The sequence below is a fragment of the Eulemur rufifrons genome, chromosome 7 (genome assembly GCF_041146395.1).
Source record: "Eulemur rufifrons isolate Redbay chromosome 7, OSU_ERuf_1, whole genome shotgun sequence".
Classification (NCBI taxonomy): Eukaryota; Metazoa; Chordata; class Mammalia; order Primates; family Lemuridae; genus Eulemur; species Eulemur rufifrons.
The window spans coordinates 109,128,811-109,156,304 of NC_090989.1; the positions used below are offsets into that span (position 1 = coordinate 109,128,811).

The window sequence follows — 27,494 nt, forward strand, 5'->3', positions numbered from 1 at the left end:
ACAATGTTTACTGGAAGTCAAGAAACTGTTTACTTGTTGCACAAATCCTGGTCAGTCTTGTGGTGGGCATCTCTGTGCTCTGGGTTTCAGGAATGTAGACACTGCCACTATTGTCACTTGATCAAGCACTGAGGGATCAATATTGGGAAGAAGGTATTTTGTAATACCATCTTGAACAATACGAATATAAATGATATAAAAGTAACAAGTTACTCTGATTGCCTTTGATCACCTTGACTTTCTTTCCTCAACCTATAATACATTTCCAGGCTTCCTTTCCACCAGTTTAGGAGGGCAAGGTCACAGATGACCAGACTGTCTTGGCTGTGTCTGTAACTGCCAAGAGACGTTTTGATAGGTACTTTCTACTGATTATGGCAGGTTAAATTATTTTAAATTTAGTGTACATTATGTTGATGAGAACAGGATTGGTTGTTTAAGGCACAGGTTTATCTTTGCATGAACCATCCTATTTCCTGCTATGACATCTTTTTGCTATTTTGAAGATATAAACAATGTCTGCTTCTATCAGAAAAAAAATAGGAAAATTGTGTTTTTCAAAATTGAAAACATTCTTTTTATGTTATGTAATGAGAGGCATTAATTTTGGTTATTAATGCTATAGAGAAATACAAAGAATGGTTTATCAGAAACAGAAGATGCATTTTTAAAGCATGGGAATGCATTTTATTTTTTATTATATTAGCACATGAAATGATGCAGCCACATGTAAAAATCTGATTCTGGAGAAACTGAGGTTTTGATTTCTTTCTTGTGTCCCACTGTGTATCACCTTGCAGAATACTCCAAATAGTGCTTTCTACTGGGTTAAATCTTTCCTTGGAGCAAAGAAAAATAGTTAAAGCTACTTTGTTAAGGTGCTGCTGAGAGTAAATAAAAGCAAAGAACAATAACATGGGACTTAAGTGAGCAAGAGAAGGATTTACTCAGGTGATGTGGAAACTGCATCTAGGGCTAATTAAAGATTGATTTTTCTAGTAAAAGGCATACACAAAAAAGGATTAATTGGCTTATTCCAAACTGAGGGCAACACTCTAGGAAGTATGCTTAAGGACATACTTAGCAATAAATTTGACAGCTAGCATAGTCTCTTTACAGGTTGGTTTTATCTGAGATTCTGGAAGGAGAAAACCAAATTTGCCTTTATCTCGGAGCTCAAAGGCAAATGTGTATTTGATGCCCAGGTCGTAAGCCCAGTCTACAGAGGAACCTGATGTTGGGTCTGCAAAACATAAGCAGTAAATATTTAATTAGACACAAATGTTAATGTTTTTTTCTTAAAATGGAAATCACTAGTGTAAAAGTAAAATTAGCAATAAAAATAATTATGTGTACAGTTAATTGCAGTAATGAATGAGAGTAGTAGTTCGAATAGCACAGAGTATATAGTAAAACATCATTATGACTTTGGAATCTACAACACATTTTAAACACATGCCACATTTTAAAAGTTACATTTTTGTTGGGTCAGTGTTAAATTGAATTTATTTCCTGGGCACACATTGTTGCAGATGGAGGTGCTCTAAGCCACCACAAGCAGCTTGAGCAACTCCCAGCTGAGGAGTCGTCACCAGTAATTGAAAGCCACCAAGGAAAACTATACAAAATTGTATTCTTTCTAGTAGTTTAGGTCTCTTGTTATTCATGTTGCTAGGGTAAACTATTTTACAGTTGAAAGACCAATAAAACTTAAGTTATTTTAAGGATATATTTAACCCCTAATCCAAATTTTCCTTGTCAATTTTTATGAAATTTTATTAAAGATGTTATTATTTGGTAAAAAGTGTAGAAATATAAACACATATTTAGAGGTTATATACATATAACACATCTATATGTATACACACATCTAGAGGTTATATAAATATACAAGTGAATATATATACACACTATAAATATATTTATGCATACATATTTTGCTTTACATAATAGAAAAGATTTTTTTGTACATAAATCATTTATGTTCTAGGACAAGTACTGAGTTTCACTGATAACATTTTAGGTTTAAAAGATAAGAATTAAAAGCTGTGATGAAGAAAGAAAAGAAGAACTATAATATTTCGATGATAAGAGAGGTTTGGCTCTTAAATTAGTAAAAAAATATTTATTAAATCTTTAATATTTACAATACATTTTACTTGGCACTGGAGAGGGTGGGTAGTACAGGGTACAAAAATGAAGAAGGGGAGAGAAATCAAGGCGCAAATCCATAGAGACAGATCAGAATATGCTAAGCACCATAGGAATGATATACATATATATACCATATATACTATGAAGATTTAAAGGAAAAAAGAGAACATTCTTGGTGAAAGAGGATGGCATTTCATGACCAATGCCAGTTCAAATACCACCTTCATGATGGAGGTGGTATTTGAGGAGAGCCTTGAAGAAAGGCTAATATTTTTCCAGGTGGAGAAGGAAGAAAGGCATTCTGGCCAGTGAACTACAAAAATGGAAAAGAATGGAGGCATTTTTAAGGGCTAGTGAGATCCAGTTGGACTGTAGCAAAGGAAACAGTGAGAGTTTGTGGGTAAAGTTTAGAAAACTTTGTAAATCAGGACCAGGTTTTTATATTTTCTTTGGGAGGTGCTAAGCAATTTTAGTACTTTAGGAGAGTTAATTTGGACTGAAAAGAGCAGATACCAGTTAGAGGTATTGTGAAATGAAAGCCTGAAGTAGAGTAGAGTCACCACTTTGGGAATAGCACTGAGGGGCTCTGTGTAAGAAACACTGGGACTTGATAAAAATAATTTGTTTCATTCTGGTGGCTAAAAAAATATCATATACTGTTAACAGAAACAAGAACTCAGAGAAGGTTGGGATGGAGAAAAGAAAAGACAAAATAAGACAAAGGGATATGTTTAGCATTAATCAGACATTCAGAAAGGAGCTTGGGAAAATAAAATTTGAAATTATTGGCAGAAGCCTCATAGGTGAAATTGGTGTATACACATTTAGGATCATTGTCGTCTTGGTGGATTGACCCTTTTATCATTATTAATATTTCCCTTTGTCACTAGCAAATTTCTTTGCTCTGAAATTTACTTTATCTGATATTTAATGTAGCCGCTCCTTTTTGTTTTGATTAATGTTTACATAGAATATCTTTTTCATCCTTTTCATTTCAACCTATCTATATTGTTATATTTGAAGTGAGTTCCTTATAGACAGCATATTGTTGAATTATAATTTTTAAAATCCATTCTGCTCACCTCTGTCTTTTAATTAGTGTATTTAGGTAATATTAATATGACTTAACTCTGACATTTTATTATTTGATTTTTGTCTGTTCTTTTTGTTTTCATTCCTCTATTTCTCTTTTCTTATCTTCCTCTTGGTTGCCTGACATTATTAGGGTTTCATTTTGATTTATTTATGATGTTTTCGAGTATATCACTTGTATACTTTTCTTAGTGGTTGCTCCAGGTATTATAATATACATACATAACTTATTCCAGTCTACTAGTATTGACATTTTACTATGTCAAGTGAGGTAAAGAAATATTAATTTCACTTAGGTCATTTTTCCTTTATCACTTTTTAAATAAAATTGTCTTAAGTACTTGTTTATGTACATTGAGCATCACATCAGATGGAGTTATAATTTTTGATTCAATCATCATGAGGATAAAGTTTATGTATCATTATCTATCTATTTATTTATTTATTCATAAGCCATTGTTCTTCCTTCTTTTCTGCAGTTCTAAGCCTTCTACTGTTATTTGTCCTTCTTGTTCAGAGAGCTTCTTTTAGCCATTGTTTAAGGATAGGTCTTCAGATAACAAATTCAGTATTTTCCAAATGCCATAGCAATTGTTGAGGATGTAGGCTTTTAGTTCCAAGTTTATACTTTTGGTTTGGGTTGGAGAAGTGATTTATAAACTGTGGCCAGGCAGAGTTGTTACAAGGAATCCATGGATTCATATGCACATATTTACTTTTTTAATGCACACATTTTAAAAGTATAATTAAAATATGAGTGTGTGTTTGGTGGTGGTAGGGTTGTCAATAGACATTTTTAAACGTTAAAAGGCAGTCTCCATGCTAAAAATATCAGGTATCATTGGTCCAGTTCTGCTGTGGTTTCAACCTACATTCACTGCTTTTGGATAAGCCAGGACACCATTTTCACTGACAAGTTTATGGGAATTAATTCTGCTGTTTTTCCGTGGCCTGCACTTGTGGGAGACCTGAAGCATAATCTTTGCCTTTAAAAGTCTCATTGGGAATTTTGTGTAAAGTTTGAGACTAAGAACTGAAGCTTGAACTTGATTTGGAGAAAAGGTGGTTTTCACTAAAGTATTCCTACAGTAAGTTCAATAGGAGTTTGCTATAAGAGCACAAAATGGTCTGACTTCCTGGGATCTGAATTAATGGTCTTTGGTGACAAATGGATTTTAATTGTTGCTTGAAAATGGAAAATCCTGGATATTTCAGCTATGAAAACCAAATGCAAAAGCAGTACACACAGTGGGCAAGATCATGGGCTTTGGTTTTGTTAAAATCTAGAATTGAGTTCCAGTTTTGCCAATTACTAGTAATTGAGAAATAGTACTGTACACCTCATGGGATTGTTGTGAGGATTGAGATTGTGAAAACCAAGGGCTAAGCATAATGCCTAACTTGTAAAAAAGACTCAATAAAAAACCTGTAGGTACTTTTTAGTATATCATGTGGGGGTTGGCAAATTATGGCTAGCCTCCTGGTTTTGTGAATGAGATTTTATAGGAACACAGCCATGAGCATTTGCTAACTTACTGTCTGTGGCTGCTTTTGAGCTACGATGCCCCGTTTGAGTAGCTGCAACAGAGGCCATACCTTTAGCAAAGCTGAAACTATTTACTGTTTGGCCATTTACAGAAATAATTTACTGATTCCTTATATGTAGAATAAGAGACCAAAAAATCAAGGCCAAGAAGTCAATAATTCAGAAACATACAAAGACAACAAAAGTCTAAAAATAGTGAAGAGTATGAAGTGGTGCTGAGAATATAAAACAAAAGTGACAAAACTAAAACCTCATGATCTCCTTTCCTAGCCCACCGTATAGATTTCAGCTGAACATAATGAGAAGGAGTGAGAAGGACAAGAAACTAGATTTATATGACCAAAGTGGCTAAAACTGATTATTTATCTGTTATCCCACCAGGAACTAGGGAAAGACTGTACTTGCATGGAGATAAGGCCAAGTAAGTAATAGTCCAATGAAAGTCAAATGGTTAAAAAAAAAAAAAAGCATAGAAAAAGACGCCTGCACTCTGATGTTCATAGCAGCAAAATTCATAATTGCAAAGATGTTGAAATAACTCAAGTGCCCATCAATACATGAGTGGATTAATAAAATGTGGTATATGTATACCATGGAGTACTACTCAGCCATAAAAAATGGTGAATTAATACTTCTTGTATTAACCTGGATGGAACTGGAGACCATTCTTCTAAGTGAAGTATCACAAGAATGGAAAAACAAACACCACATGTAACTCACCATTAAATTGGTACTAATTGATCAACATTTATGTACACATATGGAAATAACACTCATTGGAAATCAAGCAGGTGGGAGGGGAGAGGGGGGATGGGGAAATTCACATCTAATGGGTACAGTGCACACTATCTGGGAGGTGGGCACACTTATAACTTTGACTCAAATGGTACAAAAGCAATTTATGTAACCAAAACGTTTGTACCCCTGTAATATTCTGAAATAAAATGAAAAGAAAAATTTATTGTTACCAGAACAAACAAACAAACAAACAAACAAAAAAACCATAGACTCCACTCTAACTAATTCTTCTTAGTTCCTGTGAGGATAAATCCTTGTGGTATAGAGGTGGGAAACAGGAAGGTGGATGAATTAAACTGTAAATTTATCTTCATTTAGTAACTTCTGTTGATGTTGTAACCTTGTAAAAATTCAGTAAAATTTGTTTCTAGAAAAATCTTATCCCAAGAAAGGGGCAGAGTCTATCTCCTAGAGCTACACATAATTCAGAATGTCCTGTGAAAACTAAAATTTAAATTAGCAATGACAGATGTACTAACCCTAATTTATAAATTCTATAATTTTATTTAATATTTATTAAAAAATCATTAGAGAAAAAGGACACAGTAAATAATGGGAAAAACTTACAAATTGTTGATTGTATTGGGCCATAGATGTAGCGGGTTTCATATTGAGTTGATAGAACATCAGTGGTAATCTTTGCAACTTTGGCCTGGAGAGAGAAGGTTAGAGTGGAATAATAGAATATTATGCAGATACTATTAATTTAATGAGGATTTAAAGATCAATTGTACTAGTTATTTGGCATTTGATAATCAAAATAAAATAAATGGTTATTGAGAAACATTTTCAGCAATATATGTTGTAATTGTGAAGATTCTTAAGTATGCAATCAATTATATACAGTAATGCCATATCTTATTTTGTATTTCTACCCCTTCTTTTTTCTCTTTCCTTCTCTTTTCCTTCCCTCATTCTCTTCTTTTAAGTTATACATTCTTCTTCCTCTTAGATTTGTTTTTGGCTTCAGATATTTGGCTCTTCTGTCAGTTTCTCCAGTTTCTCAGACCATATTCCTTGTTCCTATGTCTTTAATAGGTCCCATATCACCACAGCACTTTTTCTACACTCATCTAACTTCAGCATGCCAAGGGAAGAAAGGTGGTTGACGCTTCTTTAAAATAGTTGTTAAATTAGGGTTTCTCTTCGAGTGACATTTTATGATCTTTAATTCATGTTAGTGTTTTATGCTATAAGAATGATTGTCAGAGGAACTTAAATGGAATATATTCATAACATATTTACACTCCAAATGAAGATTTTTTAAAAGACTATATGTATAACGCATATAACCAAGTAATAAGTTTTTTTTTAATTTAGTTGCCATGTAAGAACTCTTATTTTACTTAAAGTGGTTTTTTGTGTAACTGTATTTTTTATCCATAATATCATTTTCCTAAGAGTGGGTTGAAATTGTGTTGTTGTAGCTTTACATAAATTAATCAAACCCATGGGTTCAGATTCTCAGCTAGATTGGATAATAAATGACTCAATAAGCCACATATTGCTTGTATATTTTCTTTGTTTTGTATACATGGTTGATTTTAATGACTGCTTCTAATATCTGCTCCAATTAAAATTAAATGCTGTTGTGCTAAATACAATTGATTGAGGTAAAAATGAAAATTATGACCTCTTTTAAAATTAAAAAAAAAATTTTATGAGGTAGTATTTGAACCACAGCTTTTACTGGGTATGCTACATTTGCCAATTCAGTGGATCTGGGACACTGAACTTTATCTACTTTCTTCTCTTGTACAGCAGTTTAAAGTATTTCTCTAACTATCCACTCATTCACCCTGTCAGTTCTTGTGATTCACTGAAACCCTTATGCAGGGTTTTTTGTTTTTTTCCCAAAGTTCACGTGATCAAATTAGTTTTCACAGAAAGGAAAATGGTGCTTAATGGATCAGAGTTTTGGGAAGACAGTGTGTTCTTAGTGAGGAAACTTCAAGAACATTTATTATGTTCTTTCTTTGGCTAGTCAAATAATTGATATAATTTCCAAGTTGATCAGGAGGATAAAAATACAATGGATCTCCTTAAATCTGATGTCTGGCAGACAGGATTAGCAATGTCTTTGCTTTCTATTAGGCTTTTGCTATGTATGGTTTTACAGTATGACCCACGGGATATGTTAAACTCCACAAGCTGTGCAGTAATAGATTCTACTGCAGAGGGCCTAGACATTTCTTCCTACTGTTTTTTTTTTGGAATCACATTGAAAGATTTTGTTATCTATGTAATTTATCAAATGAAAAATTAATCTAAAGGTAATGATTTGAACTCTCTTCATTATTTTTTTTCTTTGGTATTAAAATGTGAAATTCTTTCAATATAACCCAAGTTAATGAAGAACAGACTGAAAGTCAATGGTGATATCAAAGCATAAACCACAGACGTTTTTCTACGTACCAAGTCCTTGTGATTGGGTGGCAGTTTTGATGTATATCCATAGGGAAACAATAGCATCTGGGAGTAGGAATGGAAGGTGATGTAAACCTTGATTGATTTCAGGTGGCTTCTAATGAAGTCAGTGACAGCTTTTGTCTCTTTCTCAGACTCTGGTGCGGGGCCCCTATACGTCTCCTTACATGGGTTATTGGTGTCAGGAAAGGCTGCAGAAGACATGGGTGGGAGATCACAGTCTGCTCTCCATCAGGGTAGCTTCTGCCTCTTCTGAAGTGGATTTACAAAATGTTTTAAATATTTTGGCTTCTCATGTTTATAAGGCTGCCTCAATGTCTTTCGTGTTATAGTCACTGCAGATTAACCTTGCACACTCATGTCAGATTGTAAGAGACTTAGCCCCCTGGAATGTTCTTAGCTTTGTTTATTTCCCCTTCCTTTCCCAGGGCCATAGGAACAACACACCAGAAGTAGCCCAGGCTGTAAGCCAGATAGATCCCAGGTCCAATTCAACCCCAGCTCTAACTCACTAGGGTCTGGTGGTGTAAATTCCCTTCTCTGAGGCTGAGTTTCTTCAGCCTGTTTTAGCAGGAAGTTGTTAATTAGGGATAGCAGCTGCTATTATCATATTCATTATGGCAGAATGGAGCTAAAAGCTGGGATTTTTCAATCAAATTAGTCATAGAAGAAAGGTATGAATTGGGGGAGTGGTAATTTGTCCTTGAAAGTTTGTAATGATAAAGTGATAATAAAATATCATCTGACATAGCCAGGCCTCTGCTTATCATCGTATTTCCATTAAACTTCTTCACTTTCTTATCCCCAAATGTTTCTTTTCACTAAACATCTGAAGAACCACTCATGTATTGGTTTTAACCACTGATACTTCTCAATTTTTATCAGAGGAAGGAAGGAGGAAGAGGGACCTGAGGTCTCTCTTCAGACTATCTGAATTTTTGTAACTCTGGATTGTGCCTGATTTTTAGCAAGCAGATATATTAAGTAAGAGATGGCTTAATAAACAACTCTTTCCTCATTTCCTTCCACACAGTAACACATTTATGATCCTTCAATGGTAGTGATGATTACCTTCCATTTTACAGATAAGAAAATTAACAGTCACTCAAGGAATACCTATTCTTACTGAAATAATTAGGTGGTTTAGCTAAGTTTGGTGTCTAAATGCTCTTTATAGCAATTTTCCTTGAGACTAAGTCTACTACTTACAGTTCCACGAAGCATTAAAATTCCGGTTGAGGTCAGTGCCAATGCATTTGGAGTTTTGGTTCTTGGAACGATTTTTTCTCCACATGCGGTTCTGCCGGTATTGAATGAAAAAGGTGTTTACATAAGAAATCAGTTTGTATTTTTCAATTTGATCATTTCAGATTCTCTCTGCAGGTGTCTACAGCTTTATTTGAAATATATCTAGTTAACTTGAGGCCCTTTATTATAAAGAAAAAATATTATTTTCTTATAATTTGTAATATTTTCAGAAACATTGTTTTTAATATGTGAATATTAATATTCTTAGGCCTTGTTGAAATAATTGTTAGTTTTAAAAACTGTTGATTAGGTCTCAGTATTAGAAAATGATCAACGATGTTTTGAAATTACCTATAATTTTAACAATAACTTTGTTACATCTTTCACCATTTACAGATTCAGATATAATGCAGGTCAAATTGTGACTGTTGGAGCATAATTTTCAGGAAAGAACTTGCTGTGATAGTATCTGTCTGAAAGTTCAGTATTAATTTTATTTAGCAACAGCAGGGCTATAAAAGTGTCTGTTAAAAGACAAATAGATAGCTATGTTTCTCTTTTATATTTGATACAATGATTTCATCTTAAATCCTGTTCCAGACTGATGGAATACAATGACTTTTGCTTTGAAATCAATGTGTTCATAATGATTTTAAATGACTTTCATTCTTAGCTAGAAAATGCCATATTATATAATATAATAATACATTTCCTTTATAATTACTGCCTTCTTTCATTTTTCCACATACCTATCTTCAGCTGCAAAAAATCCATATTATTTCAAGGACACGTATGCAATCAGGAAATTGTACTTGACTTAGTCTGAATTGAGATTTTAAAAAATACGCTTTTCTGAATTGAAATTAACTAGTTACCCAAACCTTAAACTTAATTCATAACAATCAGTGTGCATTAAAGCCAGTAAATAATGTATCATTTAAATGGAAATCAAAGTACAGAACAGCACCTTTGTCCATGACCAAATATATCCATCCACGTTGAACACAGGAAGAACATAAAAATTCATTTGGTCCAAGAGTTTGGTCATAATTTTGTTTTTTCCATAAGTTTTGGTTGCCTGTAGGAATAGGAAAAATTAAGCTATTGGTATGAAGTTTAGCTACCATGTAGGATCTGTGGTTATAATAGTAATAACTTGAGTCATTTGCCCAAGGTCACATAATTTCAAACATATTTTTCCTAAAATGAACAAAAATAAATCACCTATGTAGGTTACACGAAAAAGCCTCACTTATTCAGACTAGTGACATTAATTAAAATGAACACTCTTTAAAGGATCATTTAATTATTGAGATTTATAACATCCCAAATGTAGCATGTGAGATGTTTCACAGGAAGAATGGAGGCCAAGTGGGAAGTACAGCTTATTTTAAATGGATTCTTTCCCTCACATCCTTTGCATAAATGTAGACTGAGTCTGTATGCACAGGAATATGGAAGTACTGGAGAGGATTCATAAAATAGTTATAAAGGGGATTAAAGAAGAAAATTTCTATTAATAAAATACTCAAGAATTTAGAGATTGACCAATCAACTTTTTTCGCATATCTGACTGAATTTTTTCTAATTATTTGGAATTTCTGTGGCTACCTAATGTCTTTCTCACCACTCTTGGAAAATCCCTTCCAGGTACATCTGTACTGGAGTCAAGAGGTTTTTTTTTTTTTTTTTGTAGCCTTATAATGTGTGTTCCTTTATAGGTTAAGTAAGGGGAGCTCTTGGTGCTGAGCTGGGAGAGCTAAAACAACTGCAGGGGTAAGTTGGTTCTACTGGCAGATTCTTTCCTAGTGAAAGTATCCATGCCCAGAAAACCACTGTCATGTATATTCCATCAGTGTGTTATGTGCAAAAGGTCGTAGAAAGAGAAAGTTAAAAGATAGTAGGAATCAGAACACAATAGCATTTTTGAATTGGTTATTATAGTATTGATATATTAAAAAAACTAATAGCTTTAGTTTAACTTATCTATTAGTCACTTTATTAGCTTAAAAAACTATTTTTTTTTACTATTAAGAATTTTTAGTTACATCTTTAGGGCTTTTTGTGTAGTTATTTCTTCTGCAAATAACTATACTTTCCACTTTTTTCCAATAATTATTTCTTTTTTCCTTACTTTTTTGCATTGGCTAAACTCTCAATAGTAAATAATGGTAGTGAAAGAAGGCATTCTCTTTTTTTTCTGTGTTTAATAGGAAAACCTGTCTTTCACCATTAAGTCTGATGTTGAATGCCACTTTGAGGTTAATATGGCAGTATCTATTTATATGTTCTACCATTTAGACCTACATCAAGAGACCACTGACCCATGTTTGCTAAGTCCTTCTGTCTAGGTAGTTTTACTTTCCTTATTTGTTTTTCTGTCAGCCATTATCTACTGATATATGTGTAAGTCATTTCCCTTATAGCTAATGCATTCCTTCTAGTTTAAATAAGCTTTTCAGAACTGTATCTAAAATAAGAGGAACAAGGGGAGGATGCTTGTAAATCTTTTACAGCTATAAAATAATATTTAACATATTAAGGAATCTAATAATAAACTTTAATGCAACCACACATCAATGGACAATAATTTGATTTAAAAAGGTGAGTTATTGTTCACTTGGAAAGGAAATTTTTTTTTTTTTTTTTTTTTTTGAGACAGAGTCTCACTTTGTTGCCCAGGCTAGAGTGAGTGCCGTGGCGTCAGCCTAGCTCACAGCAACCTCAAACTCCTGGGCTCAAGCGATCCTCCTGCCTCAGCCTCCCGAGTAGCTGGGACTACAGGCATGCGCCACTATGCCCGGCTAATTTTTCTATATATATATTTTTAGTTGTCCATATAATTTTTTTCTATTTTTAGTAGAGACGGGGTCTCGCTCTTGCTCAGGCTGGTCTCGAACTCCTGACCTTGAGCGATCCGCCCACCTCGGCCTCCCAGAGTGCTAGGATTACAGACGTGAGCCACCGCGCCCGGCCAAAATTTTTTTTTTTTTTTTTATTTCATCTTATTGTTATGGGGGATACAGAATTGCAGGTTACATACATTGCCCATGTGGAAAGGAAATTTAAGTCTGAAAATTCCAAGTACATACATGTCCATTGAAATATCTAAAAAGGAATGAAGGATCTATGTTTTGAGCTTACCGAAGAAAGGTAAAATTTGTAGGTTGTAATATGAAGGTGGTTTCAGGTTTTCCATACGTGACTATAGGAAGAATTTTCATATCATACCCCAAAAAAGCTTTTTTAGTTTCATAAACTCTCAGCTGGGGTTCAAGAAATTTGAAGGGAAGGCGTCAATTTTATAAAAACTGCAATGTTGAGTAAAATTCACAGCATTTCTTCCCTGACAGCACCAAGTGTGGGCTCTTCTAGTTAAGTGGAACTGCACGTTTGGGAAGGAGTGCCTCCACTCAGGGAAGTGCTGAGAATTGGCAGTCAAAGGACAATTGTGAGAGTGTTCTGAGTCCCTTACCTGGTAGACAAACCATTGGCAGAATGCTGGGGAGACCCATTCTCGTGCATGAATGCCACAATCCATAAAAACAGACTTTCTTCTTTTATCCTTTTTCCCAATCTATTTAAAAATAAACTTGAGATATTATTTTGCATGAACTCACACATTGATCCCTTGTCAACTAATAATTCATTCATAGTCTCAAAGCAATTCTTTCACCCTATTGTTGAATGAGAACTGTGCATGCACATATTGTTCTCAGGGAGGACCATGGCATGTATTCTTAAATGTCTATACATAATTTATAATCTATGAATCTATGCCATATATATGCATTATATATTTTTCAAAAATATCTCCTAGTGTTAGGGCAGCTTTTAGGATTTTAAAAAAATCATAGTCTACTGTTTTTCTTATTTTATTGCTAACATCCTATGTTCTGAGAAATAAATTATAAAGTGACTTCTCTTTCTGCCATTTCGTTTTATTTATCTGGTTTCATAAACTGGGGATGTTTAGCCTGGAGTGGAAATTTTGTGTTGTGCTTGGAGTGGGGAGGCGGAATAGTAGTGGATATTTGAAGGGCTGTCATTTTGAAGAGAGTTAAGATTTGTTTTAGGTGCTTGAAGATAATTAATGAATGAGGGTTCAGGGTAAGGACAGCCTTCCCAGTTATTAAGGGGCTACTTCAGGGAGCAGGAAGTACAAATATCCAGCAGCAGCTGAAGGGCAATTGTTAGCTCTGTTATAGAAGGAAATTTATGGGGTACATGTGAAATTTTGTTATATGTAAATAATGCATAGAGATCAAGACAGGATATTTATGGTGTCCATCACCTGAGTACAATATATTTCTGTTAAGTATAGTCATCCTACTCTGCTATCAAACACTGAATTTATTCCTTCTATCTTACTGTATGTTTGTACCCTTTAGGCCAGCTCTCTTCATTGCCCCTTCTCCCGCCAACTCACCCTTCCATCGATATGGTGTTGAAATGCCTAACATACTGTTCTGGGGTCCTGTGAGTCTATGATATTTAAATTCCCTTCATGACATTCATTCATTAGTTTCACTGAATTTTAATAGATGAGCAACGGTTTTATACACCAGGGATATCACAAATTCTTGTAATAAAGCTGTGGGATGAGATATTTTTCTGGGTTTGTCCACTGTGCAATCTCTGACAAATGTTTATTCAGACACTTTCTTGGTTCTACCAAAACCACCTGTCACTTCTATTCTTAAATGGATGTCTAGAGCTTAAATATTCTTTCATAAGACAGTACTTTTTATTATCTCAAAATTAGCTCAGTTGTGTCACAAAGTAACTTTTAAATTCATGCTTTTCAACATTAAGAAGAATCAGTGGTTCTTGAATTATTTTTTACCTGGAGAACATATAGTGGATTATCTTCAACAGTAGATCCAATTTTAATACGAGAGACCATTTTGGGATGCTTATCCACCATTTTTTCAGTCCAAGCCACAATCTTAAGAGCAAAATAAATTTTGAGAAATTGGAATAAAAGGAAACAAAATGACAATAAATATTGAGGGTAACTTTTTTTGAAGTATGGGCATTTTATACTGTACCTTTTCCCAGTTATTGTATTTTGCATAGCTGTGCCTGCCTGGGATATCTTTAACATCAAATTGTTTCTCAATCTCTTCTTGTAGATCATGAATCAGGATTCTGTTTGACAGGGGAATGATAAAATACACATTTTATCATGGGAAAGAAAAACACAGTTATCTTTCACTTGCAGAAAATTTCTCTTCCCTCTCCTCTATCTTTAATCAAGTTTGCTCCGTGTCTTCATTATTCTTTTCTATCTGACTCCTCCAAACATGTCATGTGTCTGGCTTCTGATCTCCTCATTTATCTCAAGCTGTGCTGTTCAATATGATAGTCTTTAGCCACGAGTGGCTACAGAACACTTAAAATGGGGCTTTCCAAAAACAGAGATTGCTGTATATATAAAATACACACTAAAATGTGAAGACTTAGTATAAAAATTATGTAAAATATCCCACTCATAAGTTTTATATTGATGGGTTAAATAATATTTCAGATATATTGGCTTAAGTAAAATCTATTTCTAAAATTAATTTCACTTGTTGCCTTTTCCTTTTTAAACATGGCTACTAGAATATTTTAAATTACACGTGTGGCTTGTATTGTAATACTATAGTACTCCCCATCCTTCTCCAGCACACACACGCATTCCACATATGCACAACACAGGCAACAATGCATATTTTCATGCACAAATCTACAGACCATCCCTTATAATTTCACACTTTGAGAGCTGGGAGAAACATGAATATTAATAATGATAATAAAAGTAAGCAGGTACTTAGCACTTACCATGTGCTAGGCATTGTTCTGATCTCCTTATGTACCTTATTAACTCATTTAGTCTTCACATGAGATTATTTTCCTTGTCTTACTAGATGAGAAAAATGAGCCACAAAGTGTTGAAACAACTTGCCTACGGTTATAGATCTAGAAAATGGTTAAGATGATTTGGAGGGGTTGAAATAAGAGGCAGGAAAAATCCTTGGGAGGCTAATGTTGGGGGTCAGAGGTTTATACCTCAGCTTCTTCCTATTTTCATCTCTTCCTGAGTCATCTCATCTCATCATCTCATGGAGTCCCATGGCTCTAATGCTCACATGATGGTTGCTTATACTTGAATCTCCAACTCTAGCCTCTCCCCCGAACGCCAGGCTCACACATCCAACTGCTTAATTACATTTTCCCTTGGATTCAGACGTCCATTTGGTTTTTGTTTGTTTGTTTGTTTTTAAAATTTACTTATAGAAATTTATGGGATACATGTAAAATTCTGTTATATGTATATAATGTGTAGTGACGAAGACAGGATACTTAGGGTGTCTATCACCTAAGTATAATACATCCTGTTAAGTATAGTCTTCCCTACTCTGCTGTCAAACATTGACTTTATTCCTTCTATCTTACTGTATGTTTGTACCATTTAGCCCACCTCTCTTCATCCTTCCCCTCTTTCCCACTCACCCTTCCCAGTCTCCGTTATCTATCTTTCCACTGTCTACCTTCACGTGACCAAATTTTCAGCTCCCACATATAAGTGAAAACCTCCGATATTTGACTTTTTGTGCCTGGCTTATTTTACTTAGGATAATGACCTCCAGTTTCATCCACGTTGCTGCAAATGATATGACTTCATACCTTTTGATGGCTGAATAGTATTCCATTGTGTATACATACCACATTTTCTTTGCCCATTTATCCATTGATGAATATTTAGGTTGATTCCATATCTTTGCTATTGTGAATAGTGCTGCAATATACATGTGAGTGCAGGTATCCCTTTGATATATTGATTTCTTTTCATTTGGGTAGCTACCCTGCAGTGGGATTGCTTAAGTTTTTTGAGAAATCTCCATACTGTTTTCCATAGTAATTATACTATAATAGTTTACATTCTCACTAACAGTATATAAGAATTCCCTTTTCTTCACATACTTATTAATGAGTTTTTTTTTTGTCTTTGTAGTAATAGACATTCTGACTAGGGTAAGATGATAGCTCATTGTGATTTTGATTTGCATTTCTTTGATGATTAGTGATGTTGAGCATTTTTCATATACTTGGCCATTTGTATGTCTCTTTTGAGAAATGTCTGTTCAAGTCCTTTGCCACTATTTAATGGGATTTATCCATTTGTTTAATATGGGCCAGGTACTACTTTACATACATTATTTTATTTACTCTTATCAATATCATCACCATTTCATAGATGGGGAAATTAGTGCTCAGAAACTTTAAATATGCACAATTTGTATGTGGCGAAGTTGCGAATTTAAATGCAAACTGCCTGACTTTAATATTTATTTTTTAAAATGCCATCTTCATCATATATACATTTATTTTATGTATTTTGTCTGTTTTGGGATTTTCTATTTGCTTCATTAATTTGTTTTCCTATGCTCAAGTAAGAATCAAACCATATTTAATTACAGTAGAATATAACACCAGGTAAAATGTCTCCTTATTCTTGTTTTCAAAATTTTTGAGTATTTTCACCTGTTTTTAATAAATGTTTTATCAAAATCACTTTAGAAATTATTAGAATCATCAGTAACCTAGGCTTTTGATAGAAATTATATTAAATTATGAGTGAGTATGAAAAGAATTTTATTAATGGACCATAATATAGTCTCTTTTTGATTCTTCAGTAAAATTTTGCATATTTTGATTGCTTAGTCATATATTTTTATTAGTCTTGTGAGTAACTTTTTTCCCCATTACATTTTTGAATTGGTATTGATATATTAAAAAAACTAATAGCTTTAGTTTAACTTATCTATTAGTCACTTTATTAGCTTAAAAAACTATTTTTTTTTTTACTTTTAAGAATTTTTATTTACATCTTTAGGGCTTTCTGTATAGTTATTTCTTCTGCAAATAACTATACTTTCCACTTTTTTCCAATAATTATTTCTTTTTTCCTTACTTTTTTGCATTCTAAACTGTCCGAACAATGGTAAATAATAACAGTGAAAGAAGGCATTCTCTTTTTTTTTTTTTCTGCTTTCAATAGGAAAACCTGTCTTTCACCATTAAGTCTGATATTGAATGCCACTTTGAGGTTAATATGGCAGTATCTATTTATATGATCAAATTATTGTCCATTGATATGTGGTTGCATTAAAATTTATTATTAGATTCCTTAGTATGTTAAATACTATTTTATAGCTGTAAAAGATTTACAAGCATCCTCCCCTTGTTCCTCTTATTTTAGATACAGTTCTGAAAAGCTTATTTAAACTAGAAGGAATGCATTGGCTATAAGGGAAATGACTTACACTTATATCAGTAGATAATGGCTGACAGAAAAACAAATAAGGAAAGTAAAACTACCTAGACAGAAGGACTTAGCAAACATGGGTCAGTGGTCTCTTGATGTAGGTCTAAATGGTAGAACATACTTTGGTGGCCCTTGAAAATGTCATTCTCTCATAGCACAGTATGAAAATTTGCATTTATCATGATAATCCTCCACCTAAAGGTAAACTATATTCAATATACTTCATTTTGCAGGGCAGAAAACTGTAGCTAATAATGCAAATGTTTCAATAAAAATATTTAAAAGAAAGGATTATATGAAGTTGTACTCATCTGAACAATTTTGTTTAGATTATCTTATTTCCCTTTGACTCCATATAAATGAAGGCATTATCTTACTGTTGGTAATGAAATGCACTTGCATTTTTCTTCTTTTAGCAGTGAATCCTGTGTGTGGGAAACTGCTGTCTGGTTTTTAATGTTCATCTAGTCATTTAGGACAGTATCATGCATTCTTTCCACCATCATAGATCCTATCAAATAAGGAAGCAGGGACCTGTGGTCAGGCATTCTTGGATTCCAACCCAAGTTTGGCTATTAATACTTAATGTGATCATGGGCAGTTTAGTTATTTCTCTGAGCCTCAATTTTCTAACTTTTACAATGGGACCAAATATGCCACTCAGGATTGTTGTGAGGATGAAATGAAGTAAAATCTGAGAAGTGCTTGTCATGCTTTAGGCACCCAGTGAACTTCAGAATAATAGTGAAGCTGAGTCACCAAATTGAAACCATGTTCCAGACTTGACACGTTTTTAAACCAGGCTTTGATGGTATGTAGTTGTTTGATTCTTTGATTTCTTCAATTTCTTATGATAATGAGCTGTGACACTGCAGAGCTGCACTCTACTTGTTGGTTTCTCCTTGCAGACTGACTGACTGATCTAAGTTCTGATGCGGAACACACATGCCGTATACTCCTAATTAGAGTTTATTTAGCACATGGGACCAAGCACTGCTCATGAATATTGATTCCCATTTACAGCGCTGACAAGCACATCATTATGCACATTATATCTAATTCACTGTATGTTTTGCTTTTGACTTATGACAAATCTGGAATTTCTGAGAAAATAAATTTGTGATAGCAATTTTGGAATCAGGTGGAGCATGTGACACTAAAACTCATAGGAAGCCTGCGAAGGTTTGAAATTATATTTTGGTTGGTCACTACAGACATATTAATTGCTTTAAGCTCTAAAGAGGGCACATGGCTTTTGCTCCACCTGCATTAATAGAAGTAGAGGAACCAGGCAAAAGAGAAATTTTATGGTCCCAAAGATTGATTTGTAACATAAGGCAGTATTAATTAGTCACAAGAAGCTTGTATCTAAAAATATTTTTAGACTTACACATATCAATTTAGTTCTAGTGATAACAGTAGCAAAAAAAAAAAAAAAAAAAAAAATCATGTGAGCTGAAATACGACCTTTCTACAAATGCAGCTGCATGAGGGCATCAGAACCGTGCCAGATTGTTGCTGATAGGGACTAGAAATTAAGCCTAAGGCTGGAAATTAAGAACCAGGGCCAGATGTTATTTTCATGAGCCCTTCCACTAACCAGCAGCCAAGCATAAGCAGATGAAACCAAATTACTTTCCCTCAAATATTATTTTAGTGCTCCAAAATTTGTTTAATTTGTTAAAAAAAATCCCTAAATGTAGATGAAAGAGTAAATAATTATCACTGGGGATTTAATAACACAAATGGTTAAATGTTTATTGAGTCTTTCTTATGTGCCAGGCACTCTGCTCAGCACTGTATTTACATTTTATGACGTCAACATGATTAACTGGGTACCATTATCACCCCCTGTTTTATGGAGGTTAGGTTGATTTCCAAAATTGACACAACTCGTAAAATACAGGAGTTGGGATTTGAATCTAAAGGCGTCTGACTTCAGTACCTAGCTGTGAATGATTGTGCAACAATGCTTTCGCCACAAGAGTGAAATCCATGGGTATTGTTATCAGACCTGTACTCTCCTTAGTCTTCAGAGGCTTGTATAAGGTTTGCCCAATTGACCAGCTCTCGTGGGAGCCTGTCTTCTAAGGTCAGGGAGCAGGTAAGAGGTTCAGAGAAGAGGTGAGATGAATTCTACATTGACAATTTCAAGGCTCCCTTCTGCTGCTTTTAGAGAGTGACAAAGAAGGACAGGAGAACTGTGGGCCAGTGTATGTCACTGCTATAAACTCTGATGGGGGTGTGTGTGTGTGTGTGTGTGTACATGTGTATGTACAGTGGGGAGGGATGTTTCAAGGAGACAGAGCCATTGTGAGGGTGCTGTATAAATTGGTCTGGATTTTCCTGATGTCCCATTATTCTAGGATACGGGCTATTCAAAAAGTATGGTTTCAGGTTTCCACGAGATCCAATTTGTCCCCATTCACTCCCTAACTGGGCTACCATGCATCAAACGCTGTACTCATTAACATGGCTTTCCCAACATTTGAGGTATACTACTTTTGGATGATAAAGTTTAAGGCACTAATTTATTCACGAGGAAGGAAATGGAGCATCTGGTGATAGCCTCTAGTTATCCCCTGTTGCACTGTGTGTATGTGATGTTTGTGTGTGTGCACACCCATATTAGCACATGTGTAAGTGACCTTTTCTTTATCTGCATTAATAGAAGTAAAGGACCAGGCAAAGAACAATTTTATGATCCCAGTCAATCTTCATGAAAACCCTATGAAATAGGTTCCATTCTTATCACCATTTTGTAGACATTTCATTTAAATGAAATGAAGAGAAGTTAAATAAATTGTTGATGTTAAATACCTAATACATGGTTTGCATGGCACCAGACCCAGACAGCCTTGCTTCAGAACTCATTTTCTTACCTTCCACACTCCTCTGTTTTTCACCATGACTAACTGTACACTTAGGCATTGGTAGCAGGCCTAATATACATGTTATACTCTTAGGAAAAAATATGTAAAAATGTGGAGCAGAAGGAAAAATGAATAAAGTGACACATTAGAATGATTTGTTTGATTGAAACACTTATTTGATAGAATTGTCTATATACTGGGAATATAAATTTGTGTCTGATCATTGCTATGTAATTATACATTTATATGAAGTGTTGATTAACACTGTGTTGGTCTGGCATATATTTCTTTTGCATTTCCCATGTAATCTTATGTGGATCTTAATGAGATTTTACTTAATTATACCATGTGAGTTTTATTATTATATTAATGGTTATTTTCTGAACTACCTGTCATTAACAACTCTTAATTTTCTAACTTTAACTTTTGAAGAAAAGACAATGTTAAAGATTGCCTATCTAAAATATGAAAAATATTAAAAACACTAGGATTTTTAACTGCTAAACCCAAATATGGTTTCTGTACCTGAGGCTCAGTTCAATGGATGTGCTTTCCTTTTGACATTTGTTCACCAGTTTGCTCAGGTTTGTTAGTATATACATGTTATTTGTTTTTTTGGACTTGGACTTCTGTGATTTTGTAAAAATGTAAAAACAAGGAGCAAGCATATCACTTTAAAATAAAATCTGGCTTAGTAATTTATTAATAATTTTCTGAAAATTGAAAAAAATCACAACACAGATGCTTTAAACTAAATAGTGGTTTATATGCACTGTCTAATGAAGGGTGTCTAAGTAAATCATTGTGTCAAACCAGCCTCTTAATATGTTTAATTCAGCCTGGTGCCTGGGTCCAACCAGATGTTTCTGTTCTTAGAACCCTCTTCTGTTGCTGACTGACATGAAGTAACACATATAATTAATATGCAAATAAAATTATCTATATAATTAGTACTTGGAGACAAGATTTTAAATAGTTCTTGTCTGCTCAGATCACTTTACATATTTATATTTCTGAGGAAGGTAACTATCTAATTATATGGCTTTCCTACAACTGTGGCTGATTTGGGCCAATTTCTTGAAATCATGTCTTAATTAGATAAAACTAATTTTTATAGGTAGTTTACACTTCAATTCTCGATGTAGATAGCAAGACACTATCTTGGCATGAGACAAAGTGAAAGACACACTATTTGTGAGGATCTGGATTTAGACCTCTAGCTGAGTTAGAATCATTTCAGGCTAGGAGAAGCCTAGAGGACCAAAGAGGAGAAAGGGCTGATGGGAGTTATTTGATAAAATGAAAGGATATTGGCCACATGCCTAGGTGTCTAACCATGATTCACTCTACTATCCATGCTCATACTAAGCAACTAGCTTTTTGTCTACATTACAAGATTATTGAGGAAAATATAACACCTAATTTTTTACTCTGCTGTTCAAGCCAAATTATATAAAATTTGGACAAAGCACTACTTTTTATTTTAGCTTGGGCTGGATAATTTGTAAGAATTAGTTGATCATAGGAATCCAGGGAAGGTCCATATTAAGGAAGTGAAGTGGAAAGTATAGTAAGTGAGGCATACATTCAAAAAGACTGGCTGCAGAGTGAATCAAGAGACAAAACAACCAGGGGTTATCTAGGGTGGAGGGGTGATTTCTTTTAGGTGAAAGAATCAAGATGTCATCTGAACCCTAGTGTTAGCAGATAGTCCATAATGTACTATAGATTTCTGAGGTCTTGTAGTTATATTTATGAAGTATCTATTTCTAATTTTAATGGTGCAATTTATAAAAACATGAAAAACACGTATCAATATATTAATTAAGAAAGGTTAAGTGCTGGTATAAATTAATTTTGAATTATGTTTACCAATTTATTAACTTCTACATTTGTATCACAAACTTTTTGAAACAATGGGAAAAACAACTACAGTGATCAATAACTATCAAAAATAATAGCCTGCTACTTCTAAAATCATGAGCAAGAATTTTTGCTTGCCTTATATAATTGCTTAATTTCAATAGAGGTTATATATATTTGAGATATTGTAGCAATGTCATAAATACAATGAAGTCATGACAAATAGCAGTAAATTCTGCTCTGCAATATAACATTACTGACATCAGTAAGATCTTTATCTCAGCCAGAAGAAGCCCTTTTGAGTTAAAGCATTAAGTCAGGTAGTGGAGTCATGAAATAGCAAGCTCAAAAGGAAAGAACTAGTGTTTAGCAGTATTCTGACAGTGAAGTTCTCAATAAAAGGGAATCCTAGGATGACAATTCCTGGAGAAGTTGAAACTGGACCTCTCAGTACATCAAACTGCTGAATGTTTGAAAGTGTAAAAACACATCTTTGTTTTTAAATTATGCATTTATTTATGATATTTATTGCTGGGCTTTGCCCCAGGGTCCAGACTGTTCATGGCCCATAGTTGGTGCTCAATACATTCTACTTTTCTCTTATTTCTCTGTGGGGCTAGAATGACTCATTTCTGCATCTCTGGCTATTTGAAATTCTCCTCTCTTTCATTTAAGCCATGCCCACTCACCTGGGCCCTGGGCTCATAAGGGGCTGGTTTTGGAGATGGCAGATGCAGGTAATTGTCATTCTTGCAGATTGGAGCAAATATAAGATGGAAGATGAGCTGCCACGTTTGATCTTATCACCTCTGTAAGCAGCCTTCAATAGTCTGTTTAAAAGTAACTGTGAACTTTATCTCACAGATAGAGCTTCAGTTTTTTGGAGGTCCAATTAAAAATGGCTTCATTTTTACACTTTTCTCTCAATTCAAGGTTCCAAAAACTTTGAGTATTTAATACATTTGATTATTTGCATAGGACTTACTCATAGTGCATTGTATTTTGATCCAAGGCAGACTGGATGGATTGGGATTCCTTCTCACTAACTCGGAAATCCACCGTCATGTTAGCAGCTACATAGTGGATGGCATCTGGATACCAGAAGTCAAGCTGCAAAGATGAATTCAATGTTAGTCACAGTTGTTTATTTGCTTACCCAACACAAACTTATTAAGAAATAACCATGTGTTATATATCATGAAAGGAACTTGGGGCTCAGTGTGACTAAGGTATGGACTTTTTTTTAATAAGCTTATGAGATTTTTGCAAATACATTTAAGAGCTGTTGAATAGTAGAGAATGGAAAAGAAAACATTTGGTATCAATCACTTTTTTAGGACATCTTATCTATCAATGTCAAAAGGATTGGTTAATTTGTTTGCTTCCACAATTTTGGGGATGAATTGATTTAGTCACAGCATATGGTTTTAATTAGGAATTTAGATTAAATATCACTTTTTCTGCCCAGTCAGGCCTCAAAACCCAACGTCCCTGTAAACTCTAGAATTCCTGGAAGGTTTGTATCCAACAGAATGCATAATCTCCCAGCCCTGTCACTTTTCTAGCAATATGTCCTTAGGCAAATTATTATGACTCTTTGAGTTTCAATCCTCTCTCCTGCAAAATGGGCCTACTGAGAGTCCAATGGGAGTGTTGTAAAGATTGTGAAATAGGTATGAGGTCTGGGACGTGCAGGCAGGCATTTAACAAGTGCTGATTTCCTTCTGTTTCTCTACCCCTAGCTAAGAATTTCAAAAATTTTGTGTATGAGCTCAGAAGTATAGCATTCAGGCTAAAAGAACTTTGAGAAGATTCCAGTTCTTGTGGTTCTTCAAAATCATACTTAATTGTGAAACCAAATGTCCCCAGTCTGGGAAATGTGAAGGAAATGCTCAATTTTCACCCAACACACCAAGCTTATAGGAGTCTCAAAGTCTGCCTGGCTGTTTCTTAGTTGAATCTCCCTCTCCCTTTAGGTCAATCAATTATGTGACAATATGAGGTTGTTAGGAACCAACAAATATGTTTGTTTATTTTGATCAAAGAGCTACAGCATGAGTTGGACATATGAAAAATGTAGTGTGATTTAAAGGTAAATAGAAAGTTCTTTGTTTTAGCATGGTAACGTGGAGCAAGAGCTTAGAGCTCAGTGAAATTTCATGTATTAAGCATTAGGCACAGAGCTGCCACAGTTGTAGAGGCTAATAAGAGACTTATGGGAGGCAAGGGGTTTAGTGTAGGAGACAGAGCCATGCATGCATGTTTCCAACATGGTAACCAATGCCAGGGGAAGGAACAGCGTGTTCCAGGAACACAGGGAACAACCCAAACTGGGTCATGAGAGTTGATGAGTAGAGGAGATTTCCTATAGGAGACACTGCCTGAGTTGGATTATGAAGAATAAGTAAGACTTCGCTGGGTAAAGAAGGAGAGGAACACATTCCTTGTGAGAAAAGTTTTCTGGGGCCAAGGTGGGTGAGTCTTTGGTATTTATGGAGCTTGAAGGGTGAGAAAGAGGGTGTAGGAGCAGGAGATTGGAGAGGCAGGCAGTTTGGCAGATCATGAAGGATATTTATTGCCATACCAATACCAATAGAAAACGCTTCTGTGGGACTTATCATGATCAGCTCTGCTTCTGAGTGCTACCCAAAACTTAGTCTTTATAGCAACCTTAAAAATAGGTATGATTATTATCCTGACTTTACAGAGGAGGACATTTATATCCAGAGACATTGAATAACTTGCTTAAGGCCACAGAACTAGGGTAGAGCTGGGATTTCAGCCTAAGCATTTGGCTCTGAAGAAGATATTCTTTCCGTGTTAGGCTGCCTCTCAGTAATGACCTTCAGATGGAGTAATGCAATTGTCAGAATTTTTTTTAAGAGTTATAGATTTTATTCAAGTGGAAACTAGAAAATTATTAAAAATCTGATACCAACATGGTAGAAGGCACAAGGGTGGGTATGAAATAATGTGGAAACAAACAAAATAAATAAGGCTATAAAGAAAATACATTATGTAAAGACAGTAGAGACATGAGATACCTTGAGAGAGCAATCAGTGTGCAACGTAGACTTGGCTTTGTGGGAGGCAGGATTAAAAGCCTAAGCATTACTTACAGGACTATCAAAATTGTCCTGGTAATAGGTAGAGTGGACATGAACTTGGCAGTGGCAGTAGAATGGAAAGTGAACTATGGATTTGAGAAATGTTTGGGAATTAGGTAGAACTTTTAATTGATTTGATGTAGAGATAAATGTGTGACTAGAATAAATTCTAGATTCGGGTCTGGGTTTAAATCTGATGTATAATCTTGGTGATTTAATTTATTGTCTTTGAAATTCAATTCTTCTACATTAAACAGGTTATATTAGGACCCTGATACTACCAATGCATGGAAGAATTTGAAATAGCCTGTGTAAGGTGGCTGGCACTATGTGCCTTGTGTATAGGAGCAGCTGAGTAAATGATAAAATGATTATTTTAGCCTGATGGATTTTAAAGGACTGGTCTAACTTCAAGAGTCTTCTTTTAAAGTGTACCTGCTCTTGGAAAGGGCCACGTCTTAATATCAGCTGGTACCTTGAGGTTATCAGTTAGTTAGTACTTTAACAGAAATCATGCGACCAGAGAGGAGCGGTGGGAGTGGGGAGAATGCAACTGGCAAGGCACGGTAGGGAGGCTCTGATAAAGGTATCATGAACATCTCCCGATTTCACAATTTTACCTAGAAGAAGCCATTGTTTGCAAAACTTTTGGGAGAAAAAACAGAAGTAGTAGTCTGGGATAACAAAACAAAACCAAAAAATGAAGTATTAGCCATTGGATAAATATCCAAGTAGCTCCCATTATTTCCCCTTCTGTTTAATTGTCTTTAGTAGCCTTGTCAGCATTAAAAATAAAATTTAAAAAAGTATCTCATAGAAAATGGAAAACGGAAAGAAAATATAAAATATCCCTCTAAATGCTTTACCTCATTGGTTTTGGCTAAGTCCTTTATGATGTTTGCTTGTTTTTCATCCTGGGGCTTCACACGGAACACCTTCTCCCTTTAAGGAGGCAAAAGATAAACAATATTAAATGTAAAGAAACATTCCTCAGTCCTCTTCCTACACAGAGACCGGAACATAGGATGTGGGATTTACCTGTCAAAACGGACAGGAGCAATTGCAAGGGTTGTAGCGATCAAACCCACAAGAAGGATGAACCTCATGTTCTTCTTTGCCTGCCTGGAGCCCTTCTGCCTGTTTTATGCCTCTGCCCTTATCTTGAAGAGCAGCTGATTTCCTCTTTTTTTGTTTTTCTTTTTATTTCAGGATATGATGGGGGTACAAACACTTTGGTTACATGTTATGACTTTGCCTCACTCAAGCCAGGATTAGAGGCGTGCCCTTCACCCATACAATGCATCCATTAATTGTGAGTTTACCCACCCCACACCCCCAACCCCCAGTGAATATTACTACCATGTGAGCACCTTAGTGTTGATCAGTTAGTGCCAATTTGATAGTGAGTAAATGTGGTGCTTATACTTCCATTCTTGTGATTTCCTTTTGCGGTTCTGTATGATGACTGTTCCCCTCTCAACCTCTCTATTTTTTTCAGCTGGGGAAGACGGAAAAACACTAACACTAAATGCCCATGCTACTCATCTACCTTTTGTAGTAGGGGATACCCATTTTACAGGTACAAGATGGGATGCAGATTACTTTAGCAACTAAGTTGCCCAAGGTAACAGAGGCCAATATGTTCACAGAGAGAGGATTTAAACCCAGTTCTGTTCATTTTAAAATACCACTATACCATTCTGCTTGAATTGAAGGATGGAAGGAATCAGTTTTAAAATTTGCACTTAGAGACTGAGATGAATTTGAGTATCTGGCCATAGAACCTTGGTGAGTCCTTTTGAATGATGTAAAGTGTGTTTTTGAAGCTAGATTATAAATTATTAAATTAAAATCATTTAAATTACAAAATACTATAAATATACTAAAAATACTCTAAGTACTATGGAAGACATTCATGTTTTCACCATCTGGATTTTACAATATTAATACTTTTGCTATATTTGCTCTGTACCTCTCTTTGTAAAAAAGTAAACACTTAAGAGCTAAAATGTCCATATCTCAACTCCTTTGCCCTTCTCTTCTCTCTGTCCTCAGAAGTAACCCCTATTCCT

General features: G+C 34.8%; 1 protein-coding gene across 1 annotated transcript; it reads right to left on the reverse strand.

The window, feature by feature from the left end:
• Positions 1-559: 559 nt before the first annotated feature.
• Positions 560-26,539, reverse strand: CPA3 (carboxypeptidase A3). Its single transcript, XM_069473113.1, has 11 exons — positions 26,461-26,539; positions 26,289-26,364; positions 23,301-23,425; positions 14,317-14,416; positions 14,112-14,213; positions 12,741-12,842; positions 10,233-10,343; positions 9,227-9,317; positions 8,006-8,208; positions 6,158-6,242; positions 560-1,243 (listed from the first exon to the last, which is right to left on the reverse strand). The coding sequence occupies exons 1-11, from the start codon at positions 26,526-26,528 to the stop codon at positions 1,056-1,058; spliced, it is 1,251 nt and encodes a 416-aa protein (XP_069329214.1). The 5' UTR covers positions 26,529-26,539; the 3' UTR covers positions 560-1,055.
• Positions 26,540-27,494: the final 955 nt, after the last annotated feature.